The sequence below is a fragment of the Curcuma longa genome, chromosome 21, assembly GCF_044706935.1.
Source record: "Curcuma longa cultivar G26 ecotype Majalengka, Jawa Barat chromosome 21, ITB_CL_G26_1.1, whole genome shotgun sequence".
Lineage (NCBI taxonomy): Eukaryota > Viridiplantae > Streptophyta > Magnoliopsida > Zingiberales > Zingiberaceae > Curcuma > Curcuma longa.
Window position 1 is genome coordinate 2,861,338 of NC_133881.1, and position 13,050 is coordinate 2,874,387.

Below are 13,050 nucleotides of genomic sequence, written 5' to 3' on the forward strand. Positions count from 1 at the left end.
ATTGGCCGCCGTTTGTGCTTCCCGATTTACCCTGGTGGTCGATGGAAAACTTCCGTGGGACCGGACCGACCATCCCCAAAGATATGGCATTCTACAAATGAATTCTTGATCGTACGGCGCGTTTGAATGGATCAAGGGATCGTTTTGAGCCCGTCGTTGAAGTGCTTCTCGAACATCGCCATCTCCGCCTTGGGCTTCATCAACCCGATCTCCACGCCGCCTTCCTCCTCCCGGCTCTCCGCTACCGCCATCGCGCCGGTCTTCGCGATCGACGTTATCTCCACTTTCTTCGGCCTCCCCCATCCGAAATCCACGTCGTACACCTTAAAGGTCGGCGATCCGGCGACGCCCAACATGTCCGTTTCACCCAGAATCTTGCTCAACTCCGGCCACTTCTCGACGTCCTTAAATGGTTTCTCTTTGAACGCTTCGATCGCTTCCCCAATCAGCCTCGCCGCCGCCACTACTGCATTTTCCTTGGTGAGTTCGCCGGCCTTCGTCTCCGTGAGGGCGGCGCTGAGGCAGTTCCCGAAGTACGGCGCCGGAATCGGCGGCTTGAGCCTTGCTCTGAGGTTGCCGGCGAATCCCATTATGACGCGCTTGTCGTTTGATTCCGGCAGCCGTGCTTTGACGTGGCAAACCCACACGTATGCGAAGGCCACGACGAGGGTGGAGCAGCGAAAAGAAAGGTCGCCGCTTTGAGTCACTAACTTTTTTAGTTTCATGATCTGTTTTTTTCCGATGGTGAAGGTTTGGAGGACGGCGTCCGCCGGCGCTTTCTGGTGCATCATCGTCTGGACGGATTCCCCCTTCACGATTTCATTGTAGAAGAAAGAGTAGAGATCGTCGGGATCTGAAATAATACTCCTGTCGATCAATGGCGGCGGCGCCACTCCGGCCCCTGCGCACGCGGTGGCCCACGCGGACACGAACTGAATCGTGCTCGAGCCGTCGCAGGCGGCGTGGTGGACGGTGATGCCGATCGCGACGCCGCGCTCCGGGAAGAGCGTCGCCTGCACAGCCAGCAGACGGAGCCCGTTGCCGCCAGTGCTGGACTGCGGAAGCTCGGGGAGCAGGGGAAGAAGGTCGTTGAAGAGGCGGGGGTGATCGCTGGAGAGATCGTCAAAGTCGCCGCTGTACTCGGCGACGGTGAAGAGAACAGAGTCGCCGTCGGCGTAGTGGAGCTCGTAGCCGTCGGCGCGGGCGGCGGAGTGGCGGATCTTGCCGGCGAGGGGGTAGAAGTTGCGGAGAGCGACGGAGAGGGAGGACTCGAGGGAGGGGACCACGGAGTGGACGAAGTGGGAGGCGGAGACGGCGAGGGGGTAGAAGAAGACGCGTTCTACCGACCCGGCTCCCAGCCAAAACAAATCGAGGTAGGTGAGGGGCAAGGTGGAGTCGCCTACTGTTCCTGGAGGCGGAGAGACTTGATAACTGCTGATAACTCGGAGCTCCGGCGATGGGATCCGAGACATGTTGGCTTCGGTGGCCGTGCAATCTTCCGACATGAATACACACGAAGAAGAAGATAAGAATGGAGCACACGCTTCGGTGGCCGTGCAATACACAGGAAAAGAAGAAGAAAATCATTGAGTCCTTTACCGAATATGTTATATGTATATAATACGATGCAATGGCGGAAGCCTAAATCCTAAAACTATCATAAACTCTCCTAGAAGGTTCCAAACTGATTATAACAAAGATCATTCATTCATTTAAGTATATAATTTATTATTTATAATGATTCCAAAGGGAGTAATCTTTTTTTTTACTCAAATTCAATTTTTTGAAAAAAAAAGTAAAATAAAATATAAAAAAATTGAACACAAAACAAAGCCTTAAATTTCTAAACATGGGATTAAATCAATGTTAGTCAATACCCTAATAATTAATTTGTATCATCATAACTAAGTTGGAAAAAACAACTAGTTATTGCGATCTCATAAACTAAAATCGTCAATTTGAATTAAGATCATTGGGTTAATTTGCCCATCTCATCAAACAATTTAAGTGAATTTGATTGGTATTTTATCAATCCATTTTAAGATGGGACCAAGTGGATTGTCTCACTTGGGCCTGCGACTCGCACGGGTCGACCCATGATTTGCTTGGGTTAACCCATGGGTCGATAAACTTATTTTTTTTCTAAAATTTAAAATAAAAGTAAAAATTATAATGTGCTTTTGGGTTTAACTCACCTAATCCACAATCAAATTTAAAATTTTCAACATTATATTATATATATATATATATATATATATATATATATATATATTATTTTTATGAACTCATAGACTTTTAACCTACGTAATCTGCAACCCAAACGTAACAATTTCAACCTTGTATATATTTTTTATTTTTTATAAGTATATAGGTTGACCTACCTAATCTGCAATCCATCTTGAAGTTAAATTGGATTGAAATTTTCCTAACTTGTCAAGATAGCGGGTCAACTCGCCCCGCCCCACTATATGATGGGTTGGGCCATTTGATCACACTATCAGAAACCCATACAACCTGAAATGAGTGTAATCTAAGCTCTTAGGTTGATAAGTGAGTTTTAACCGAAAACTACTAATAGGTTTAAGTTATTTGAATTTCTACAAATTTGCACCCATCTAGTAGTATTATGTCAAAGGAAAGAGAAGTCTAAAAATAATAAATGAGGACACATTTGGACTCTTTAGCATTTCAAAAACTTATAGAATTTGAAATGGATGCAATTGAAGTTCTCTAGATCGATTAATGGATTTTAATTGAAATCCACTGATGGATTTAGACTATTTAGAGTTTGGAAAAGATAGATTTGATATCAAATCTTAGTTCTGATTTTAGTAGTTGACTTAAAAAATTAAATTTAAATTATATAAATTAATAGAAGAGAGAGAAAGATAAAGATTTAATTTCCATGAGTGGAGAGAGATGAAGAAAAATATTAAGATTACATATATCCAAACAATAAAAATAATTTTTATATTTAATAAAAAAAGATTTATTTTCCACTTATGGAGAGAGAGAGATGTTGAAGTTGTATGTCTCCAAAGAAATATATTTTATATTTAATCTTTTGAATATGACATGCTTTGAGAACCAACATATGGAATGTTAATATTGACCAAAGGGGTAGGATGTGAAGCTCATCGCAAATCAGTGTACCCTTTCGTTATTTAAAAGTATGATTTATGATTTGAAAATTTTTAAAATCTACGTGCGTCCTTTGATAAATTATCATATCATTTATAAAAAAAACCATGAAAAATCACATATATAGATCTTTTAAAAACTCTCAAAATTAATTGTAATGTCTTTTTCTTTTCAACAAATATATAGAATTTTCTCTTGACTTTCATATATTACTCAAAATCTATGTTATAATTTTGTATTCATGAGCACTATGCCTCAAGGTTAAAGCAGCTTGGGCTAGTTGGAACGTAACCCACTTAGTAGGTTAAATTGACATTTTATGAACTCATTTAAAATTGGATCTAGGTGAACCGATCGACTTGGGTTACGAGTTCGGTTTGGTCAGGTTGAGATTTTTTTCTTTAAAATTTAAAATAAAGTAAAAAAATCAATGGACTCATGGGTTTGACATGTTTAATTCGCAACTCAAATATAAAATTTAAAATTTTTCTATATATATTTTTATTTTTTAAAATTTTTAACGAGCTTATGTGGGTTAGCTTACATGACCCACAATATATCTTGGATTTGGTTGAATTAGAGATTTTTCAACCTACATCATGGATTTTAGGCAGATTGATTTAGGTTGGGTTGAATTGGAGATTTTCCAACCTATTTTGCCCTGTTATATGATGGATTTTAGGTAGATCGATCTGCCCCACTACGAATTTGACCTATTTGACAATACTATTCAAGGTCACTCTTTCACGTTTCAACCCTCAATTGTTTAACTATGTACGTTATAACAATCATTTTTTTTTGATAATTTTGATGTTCAAGTTTTGTCTATTAATCCTGAATATAGGCATCTTTATCCCTTGATTTATCTAATGAATAAATCTAGAATACAACTTATGCACATTTAGAAATTTAAAATATTTGTCCCTATTGAGATTCAAACTCTAACTTATTTATTTATTCCTTTAAATATTTTAACATTCATATGAACAACTCACAACTTTTTTTTAACCACTAGTAGTCCACTAATACATTTATAAATTTTCAAATGGAAAAAATCTCCAAAGTTTTTACCCTATAATAATGGTTTGGTTAAAATATCTTGATGGACTAAAACTTTTTTTTTGATGACCCAGATATATCTAAATTCTTCATGGGATGATCATCTAACCCTATAGAAAATCATCAGGGTAAATTGTGATGGGTAAATTGGGAAATAAAATAGTTGTCTTAGCAAGAGCGGCTCCAGCATCTTAGATTTATCATCTCATTAAAAAAAAAGGATTAAAACTTTCTAGATTGGTCCTATGAGGTCACTAATGAATCTAGAATACTTCAATCAATCTATTCATATTCACAAACTAGCTAATTTGGAGGGTTTTAAGTCATCATGTATTTTTGTCCAAAATACTTTAATGAGCTTAAATTGTCCACGATGTTAACCTTGATATACTTATTTATTATAGGAGAGAGAACAAACTCTATGGTTAATGACTGTCATTGAATAAGAATACTACAGTGAGGAGGAAGGGTCATTGTTCTATGTCTTATCATGACAAGAACAGTACAGTGATAAAATATTTTAAAAAATAAATAAGAGGTAAAATTGAATTTTATTTGCTTTGACGTGATGAAAACAGAATATAATTCCTGCCACACAATATTAAGACAATCACGATATATTATCGGAGTATCGGAAAATGTTGGAATTGCCTAAAATTCATACGATTTTCTGAATATCGTGAATTGATTCCATTTCCACGATTGAGGAATTCTTGATCGCACGGCGCGTTTGAATGGATCACGGCATCGTTTTGAGCCCGGCGTTGAAGTGCTTCTCGAACATCGCCATCTCCGCCTTGGGCTTCACCAACCCGATCTCCACGCCGCCTTCCTCCTCCCGGCTCTCCGCTACCGCCATCGCGCCGGTCTTCGCGACCGACGTTATCTCCACTTTCTTCGGCCTCCCCCATCCGAAATCCACGTCGTACACCTTAAAGGTCGGCGATCCGGCGACGCTCAAGATGTCCGCTTCACCCAGAGTCTTCATCAACTCCGGCCACTCCTCGAGGTCCTTAAAAGGTTTCTCTTTGAAGGTTTCGATCGCTTCCCCAATCAGCCTCGCCGCCGCCACTACTGCATTTTCCTTGGTGAGTTCGCCGGCCTTCGTCGCCGTGAAGGCGGCGCCGAGGCAGTTCCCGAAGTACGGCGCCGGAATCGGCGGCTTGAGCCTTGCTCTGAGGTCGCCGGTGAATCCCATTATGACGAGCTTGTCGTTTGATTCCGGCAGCCGTGCTTTGACGTGGCAAACCCACACGTATGCGAAGGCCACGACGAGGGTGGAGCAGCGAAAAGAAAGGTCGCCGCTTTGAGTCACTAACCCTTTTAATTTCTGGATCTGTTCTTTTCCGATGGTGAAGGTTTCGAGGACGGCGTCCGCCGGTGCTTTCTGGTGCAACATCGTCTGGACGGATTCCCCCTTCACGATTTCATTGTAAAAGAAAGAGTAGAGATCGTCGGGATCTGAAATCATACTCCTGTCGATCAATGGCGGCGGCGCCACTCCGGCCCCTGCGCACGCGGTGGCCCACGCGGACACGAACCGAATCGTGCTCGAGCCGTCGCAGGCGGCGTGGTGCACGGTGATGCCGATCGCGACGCCGCGCTCCGGGAAGAGCGTCGCCTGCACAGCCAGCAGACGGAGCCCGTCGCCGTCAGTGCTGGACTGCGGAAGCTCGGGGAGCAGGGGAAGAAGGTCGTTGAAGAGGCGGGGGTGATCGCTGGAGAGATAGTCAAAGTCGCCGCCGCTGTACTCGGCGACGGTGAAGAGAACAGAGTCGCCGTCGGCGTAGTGGAGCTCGTAGCCGTCGGCGCGGGCGGCGGAGTGGCGGATCTTGCCGGCGAGGGGATAGAAGTTGCGGAGAGCGACGGAGAGGGAGGACTCGAGGGAGGGGACCACGGAGTGGACGAAGTGGGAGGCGGAGACGGCGAGGGGGTAGAAGAAGACGCGTTCTACCGACCCGGCTCCCAGCCAAAACAAATCGAGGTAAGTGAGGGGCAAGGTGGAGTCGCCTACTGTTCCTGGAGGCGGAGAGACTTGATGACTGCTGATAACTCGGAGCTCCGGCGATGGGATCCGAGACATGTTGGCTTCGGTAGCCGTGCACTCTTCCGACATGAATACACACGAAGAAGAAGATAAGAATGGAGCAGACGCTGCGCTGTTCTCAGACTATTAATTTATTCTGTAAAATCTAAAGGAAATAGTTAGTAGAATAAGGGTTAATTAACCATCATTAAGTCCTTTACCCAATATGTTATATGTATATAATACGATGTAATGACGGAACCCTAAATCCTAAAACTATCATAAACTCTCCTAGAAGGTTCCAAACTGATTAAATATATAATTTAAAATTTTTGGTCCACAGAAACCCTTAAATTTCAACAGCTCTCTAGAAACCGAGACTATTCCAAGTCAAGCCAACTGCTGCTGGTCATTATAATATTTTTCAACTAACACGTGCTCTTGGTGGCTTCGTTTGCATCAGTTGCAGCTGCAAACTAGCAACCTATACATGAAAAAGAATGAAAAGTAAATAATTTTAAGAAAAAAATGAAATTCAATTATCACAAATAGAAATTAAGATCTTTTCTCTATTTATGCATTATAAAATAATAAGTGTATAAAAATGAAATTTCTTTTTCTTACTTGCATTGAGCCTTTACGGTGGGCTGGTGGCCACGAGCAAATTCACGGGTACTCGTGGGCTCTACGAGGTTGCTTACGCGCCGCCGCCGTGGGCTGTTGGAAACTCGCACCAGTCTAATGATTTATTGACTGCACGACACCAGCTGTCAAGTCGCCTCCTCTAATGAAACTGAGTGCAACACGTTCCTCGGCGCACTCCCCAACCTACGAAGCGCTGCTCCGCGCCGGGCCACGCCTCCGCCCTCTGCGGCAGGTTCACGCTCGCATCGTCGTCGTCGGCTTCCACCGCAGCCGCTCCCTCCTCACGAAGCTCCTCACCCTCGCCCTCTCGTCGTCCTCCTCCGCCTCCGTCGCGGCCTACGCCCGCGCTCTCTTCCTTTCAGTACCCGATCCGGATGCCTTCCTCTTCAGCTCCTTCATCGCAGCCGCCGCAAGATCCGGACGCCCGGCCGACGCCATCGCCCTCTACCGCCGCATGTCCGCCGCCAGGTTTGCGCCCTCGAATTACACCTTCACTTCCGTCGTCAAAGCCTGCGCCGATCTCGCCGCCTCCAGGACTGGCAGAGTTGTCCACTCGAGGTCCGTGGTCGAGGGGTTCGGCTCCGATGTGTTCGTTCAGACGGCGTTAGTGGTTTTCTACGCCAAGTCGGCGAACTTGCATATTGCACGGAAGGTTTTCGACAGAATTCCCAAGAGGACTGTCGTTGCTTGGAATGCGATGATTTCTGGGTACGAACAGAACGGGCTCGCTGAGGAAGCTGTTGTCACCTTTCGAAAGATGCACGAGGCAGGCGAGGAACCGGATTCAACCACTCTGGTGAGCTTGCTATCTGCTTGCTCTCATATCGGAGCCTTCAATCTTGGCCAGTGGGTGAATGACTATATAGAAGACAAAGGTTTGAAGGTCAATGTGGTGCTTGGCACTTCACTGATCAACATGTATGCTCGGTGCGGACATGTAGAAAAGGCTCGAAAGGTGTTCGATGAAATGCCGGAAAGAAACATAGTTACTTGGACTGCAATGATGTCAGGGTATGGGATGCATGGACATGGACAGCAAGCGATTGAACTCTTTCAGCAGATGAGATTAAGTGGTCTGTTGCCTAATGATGTAACATTTGTAGCAGTCCTATCCGCTTGTGCACATGCAGGACTTATATGCGAGGGACGGGAGGCCTTTGTGTCCATGAAGCGAGACTACGGTCTGGTGCCGCGGGTGGAGCACCAGGCTTGCATGGTGGACATGCTCGGCCGAGCTGGGCTCCTGGATGAAGCAATGCGTTTCATAAGGATAGACATGGAAGGGAAGGCAAGCGCAGAAGTATGGACAGCCATGCTCGGGGCCTGCAAAATGCACAAGAACTTGAGACTGGCTACCATGGCGGCGGAGCAACTTCTTGCTATTGAACCTGAGAATCCCGCACACTATGTTCTGCTGTCGAACATATATGCGTCGGTGGGCAGGATGGATCGGGTGGAGAAGATAAGAAACTTAATGATCGACAGGCAATTGAAGAAACAAATCGGCTATAGCTCGATAGAGATTGATGAAGTGTCCCATGTCTTCCGCATGGGAGATACATCTCACCACCAGACCATGGAAATCTACAGGTATTTGGAAGGATTGATGGATAAGATCAAGGAAGCAGGCTATTTGCCGGAAACTGGTTCGGCATTGCATGAACTGGAGGAAGAGGAAAGGGAGGTTGCACTCAGATTTCATAGCGAGAAGTTGGCCGTAGCATTTGGGCTCATGACCACCTCTCAGAGTATGATCATTAAGATTTTTAAGAACTTGAGGATGTGCGGCGATTGCCATTCAGCTTTCAAGTTCATATCGCTTGTGTCAAGGAGAGCAATTGTTGTCAGAGACAACCTTCGGTTTCATCATTTTGAACAGGGCTTATGTTCTTGTCAAGATTATTGGTAATCGAGCACCTAACACCAAAAATAATTGGAAAAGCTGCAGAGACGAGATGAGAAATAGTGGAGCTCACATTCACCTCTTTTTGACAAGTCAACCATATGTTGTTGTCTTCTCATTCTCCGTCATGGACACTTCACAGGCCATTAAACAATTGCTTCCCAAATGGATTGCAAGGGCGAGTGGATAATATTTCTGTTGGTTCCTGCTTGTTCTTGCTCTCAATCAAGTTGGAAATCTCACAAGGTCTGTTATCTGCGGACAGCCAGGCACAAACTGGATCCAATCCACCACCTCAGTTATTGTTCCAGATCGTATCCAACTACCCTCTCTTTCTCGACATGACGGGCGTTAGGGCGCTGAGCCACACGAGCTCAGGCGACCTCCGCATCGGCGGTGGCCGAGGCGGCGTTGGGTTCTGCAGCCGCAACATCTGCTTCGCCGCCTTCATCCTCGCGGTTGTCGTCTTAACCGTCCTCGTCTCCATCTACCAGCCTGCCGATCCCCTCCTCCGGCCCCCTACTGCCGCCTCCCAGCTCACCTCCTTCCTCACCTCCACCTCCAACGCAACTTTCCTCCCCGACGGGTCAGTCCTCCGGACAGGCGAAGACTTCCTCAATTCCTCTTCTTCCGCTGCCGCCCCCTTCATTGGCATATCCGACGTCAACTCCACCTCGTCCAATGGTGCCGCCGTCGTGCCCGCCTGCAATCCCGCTGCCCCTGTCGACTGCGGCGACCCGGAGCTCTTCCACCTTCTGATGCGGGCAGCCATCGAGGCCTTCCCAGATCTCCACTTCTACCGCTTTGGAAAGCCGGTGGCTGTCGCGGGGGATCCGGGGTCCTGCGACATTGAGTGGCGGTTCCGTCCTAAGGACGCCGTCCAACCCATGCTCTACAAAGACTTCCGCCGCTTCCACCTGAGTCGATCCCCAAATTGCGCCGTCTCCGTCTCCAAGATCGACGCTTTTCACTCGGGCGTAGGAGCCCGTAAAAAGGCTGATGAAGCGGCCAACGCGACAGAGCTTGTCGTCGGGGAGCCAATCGAAGATTCCCTCCCGGCAGTCATTTCCGAGGCTGCTTTCGCTGCCGGCCGATACCTCTTGTACGCGGGCGGCGGTGACCGCTGCAAGAGCATGAACCACTTCCTATGGAGCTTCCTCTGCGTACTAGGCGAAGCGCAGTTCTTGAACAGAACTCTCGTCATGAACATGAACCTTTGCCTCTCCTCAATGTACACCGGCAGGGGCCAGGACGAGGAAGGCAAGGACTTCAGGTTCTACTTCGACTTCGAACACTTGAAGAAATCTGCTTCGGTGATCGACCAGGGCCATTTCTGGACGGAATGGGGGAAACGGCACGAGCAGGACGGGCTAAAACTCTACTATGTGGACGACTTCAAGGTCACGCCCATGTCGCTCGTCGGCATCAACGACTCATTGATCATGAGGCAGTTCAGCGACGTCGAGCCGGAAAACTACTGGTACAGAGTGTGCGAGGGCGAGACGGAGTCCGTCATCCAACGACCATGGCACCTCTTGTGGAAGTCCCGGAGGTTAATGGACATAGTGTCTGCGATCACCTCGAGGATGAATTGGGACTTTGATTCGGTTCACCTCGTAAGAGGGGAGAAGGCGAAAAACACCGAGATTTGGCCCAACCTCATCACTGATACTTCACCGGAGAAGCTTCTTGTTACGCTCAAGGATAAGGTTGAGGAGGGAAGGCAGCTGTACATTGCTACCACGGAGCCTGATACTTCCTCGTTTGAGCGTTTGAAGGAGGCGTATTCCACATACTTCCTTGATGATTTCAAGGACTTATGGGATGAGAACAGTGAGTGGTATTTAGAGTCCAAGGAGCTCAACAATGGTGTCCCTGTGGAATTTGACGGCTACATGAGAATTGAGGTGGACACTGAAGTGTTCTTGAGGGGGAAGAAGCAATTGGAGACTTTCAATGACCTAACCAGTGATTGCAGGCATGGTGTTCATACCTGTTGATCGCTTTTCTTGATTCCGAAGCAGAGATATGTGGTAGCCAACTCTCTGAAGAACTTCTTCTACTCTAATTGCTGTCAAAAGTTTTTATGACATATTTAAGATGTGTCGTTTGATCTACTACTGAACTCTGCTGGATTGCTTGTATGAGTATTTCTGTGAGATCTTTAATGAGAATTGAGAACAATAATGGCAAGCATGGGTTTTACATTTGAACAACCTCTGTTGATCCCACACTATTCTGCAAAAGGTGAAATCCGTCACCCACGGCCCCATACGATCGGCCCCACGATCATTTGTGAGGAGGTAAATCGAGAAACTGCAGTTGGTTACTATGCAGGAGGGTATTGCCTGGTTTCGCCAGGATTCGAACCCCTGCCCTCTTCTGCAAGTCTGCTACGTCGTAACCAACTCACCTATGCCCCGGGGGCCTCTGTTGATCTCACACTAGGACAGACAGAAGGTAATGTAAAAGCTTTCTTGATCAACGATATACTCTGCTTCAATAGTAAATAATATAGTTAAAATAATTCCCCAACCGATAGAATAATTATTAATGGTGAAAACATACCTTTTACCTTTTAGATCTCTTTAATTATTTTTTTATAAAACAAAAATCAGAATCAATGTAACCAATAGCTCTATCTCTAATTTTCTGTGATTGGATATAATAAATTTAGATGTAAACAACCCGTGTCATATATGAGATCATATTATATTAGGATATAAAACTCTTGATGTTTAATCAATTTTATCATTAAATGCGAAGATACAACATAAAAATATAAAATAATATTATTATATTAAAATACTATAATAATTTGAATAAAAATATTTAAATTTAATTAAAATTTGAATTTGATTAAAATATTTTGAAGATTATGGTAGTTATATTTTCTAGAATGTAAAGTGACTGTCTATTTTAAGATGGTTATTATATTTTTTAAATAAGGCGCGGAAACCGTTATATATATTGTTTTACTTTTTAAATATTAAATATTAAGTGATAACAATTCAGTTAAGATTTTTGAATTATGTCGACCTGTTACCGGCTGTTCTCGGTTCCCCTGTCAAAACACAAAAAGAACTGGTGGAGTTCTCTTAGGTCTCGACTAACTTTGGAGTCTCAGTAGTCGATCTGTAAAGAAGCAGAGGAGAGAGAATGACGATCCCTCGGATAGCCATCGGAACACCGGCTGAGGCGACTCACCCGGAAGCCCTCAAGGCGGCGCTCGCCGAGTTCTTCTCCACCTTCATCTTTGTCTTCGCTGGCTGCGGCTCCTTCATCGCTTTCGGTACGCACCGTCTCCCTCGCTCTCTTCCTGATGCTCACCTTCTGTTCGCTCATTTTTCCCACTGGAGGCCTCAGAGAAGCTGACGGGCGGCTCGGGCACGACCCCGGAGGGCCTCGTCGCCACGTCCCTAGCGCACGCCTTTTCCCTCTCCGCAGCCGTTTCGGCGGCCTCCAATGTCTCCGGCGGCCACGTGAACCCGGCGGTGACATTCGGTACATTAATCGGAGGCCAGATCTCGCTCCCCCGCGCCGTCCTCTACTGGATCGGGCAGCTCCTCGGCTCCGCCGCGGCCTGCGCCGTCCTCGACTACTCCACCGGCAGCCTGGACTCGGCGACCTTCGCTCTCGCCGAGGGCGTGATCGCGAGGCGAGCGCTGGTTCTGGAGGCGGCGATGACCTTTGGGTTAGTGTACACAGTTTACGCCACGTCGGACGCGAAATGGGGCGGCACTGCGCCTCTCGCGATCGGGTTGTTGATGGGCGCCGACATTCTGGCCAGCAGGGCCTTCGACGGGTCGGCGATGAATCCGGCTCTGGCATTCGGGCCGGCGCTTGTGAGGTGGGCGTGGAAGGACCACTGGGTGCGCTGGGCGGGGCCGCTCATCGGCGGAGGCCTCGCCGGGTTCTTCTACGAGTACTTCTTCACGCCCGACACCTACCAGCCGATCTCCCCTGCCGATTACTGAGGTACCCCATCGACAGTGCTTGTTCCATTTATCCACGTGATTTCTTTCATTTCTTGGATAGAACTGCTCTTGAGATAGAGACTTCAGACTGGAGGCCTCTTTCTGTTAGAATGCAATTTGTGTCGAAGATTAACAATGCTTTTGGGTCTTTGAACAAGCAGCATTGCTTCTTTCTTTTATGGAGATAGGTAACTCAAATTCACAATCATAGAATGGCTACTACTTCCATGAAAAGATAGATATAACTCGAACAAAATAGCATAGTCTTTTTAAGTTCGAAATCATTGATTTCTCACATC

The 13,050-nt window shown here is 46.3% G+C and overlaps 5 protein-coding genes across 5 annotated transcripts; 3 read left to right on the forward strand and 2 right to left on the reverse strand.

The window, feature by feature from the left end:
- Positions 1 to 105: 105 nt before the first annotated feature.
- On the reverse strand, positions 106 to 1,555 carry LOC141815029 (malonyl-coenzyme A:anthocyanin 3-O-glucoside-6''-O-malonyltransferase-like). The gene has a single exon (XM_074702988.1). It carries the CDS (start codon positions 1,503 to 1,505, stop codon positions 132 to 134), a length of 1,374 nt encoding a protein of 457 aa, XP_074559089.1. The 5' UTR covers positions 1,506 to 1,555; the 3' UTR covers positions 106 to 131.
- Positions 1,556 to 4,734: 3,179 nt separating this feature from the next.
- Positions 4,735 to 6,357, reverse strand: LOC141814123 (malonyl-coenzyme A:anthocyanin 3-O-glucoside-6''-O-malonyltransferase-like). The gene has a single exon (XM_074702088.1). It carries the CDS (start codon positions 6,314 to 6,316, stop codon positions 4,940 to 4,942), a length of 1,377 nt encoding a protein of 458 aa, XP_074558189.1. The 5' UTR covers positions 6,317 to 6,357; the 3' UTR covers positions 4,735 to 4,939.
- Positions 6,358 to 7,013: 656 nt separating this feature from the next.
- Positions 7,014 to 8,780, forward strand: LOC141814489 (pentatricopeptide repeat-containing protein At2g33760). The gene has a single exon (XM_074702448.1). It carries the CDS (start codon positions 7,014 to 7,016, stop codon positions 8,778 to 8,780), a length of 1,767 nt encoding a protein of 588 aa, XP_074558549.1.
- LOC141815583 (uncharacterized) lies at positions 8,781 to 10,967 on the forward strand. Its single transcript, XM_074703536.1, has one exon. It carries the CDS (start codon positions 8,876 to 8,878, stop codon positions 10,772 to 10,774), a length of 1,899 nt encoding a protein of 632 aa, XP_074559637.1. The 5' UTR covers positions 8,781 to 8,875; the 3' UTR covers positions 10,775 to 10,967.
- A 937-nt stretch (positions 10,968 to 11,904) lies between these two features.
- On the forward strand, positions 11,905 to 12,782 carry LOC141815054 (aquaporin TIP1-1-like). The gene is made up of 2 exons (XM_074703017.1): positions 11,905 to 12,066; positions 12,141 to 12,782. Exons 1-2 carry the CDS (start codon positions 11,934 to 11,936, stop codon positions 12,749 to 12,751), a joined length of 744 nt encoding a protein of 247 aa, XP_074559118.1. The 5' UTR covers positions 11,905 to 11,933; the 3' UTR covers positions 12,752 to 12,782.
- The last annotated feature ends 268 nt before the right edge of the window (positions 12,783 to 13,050 follow it).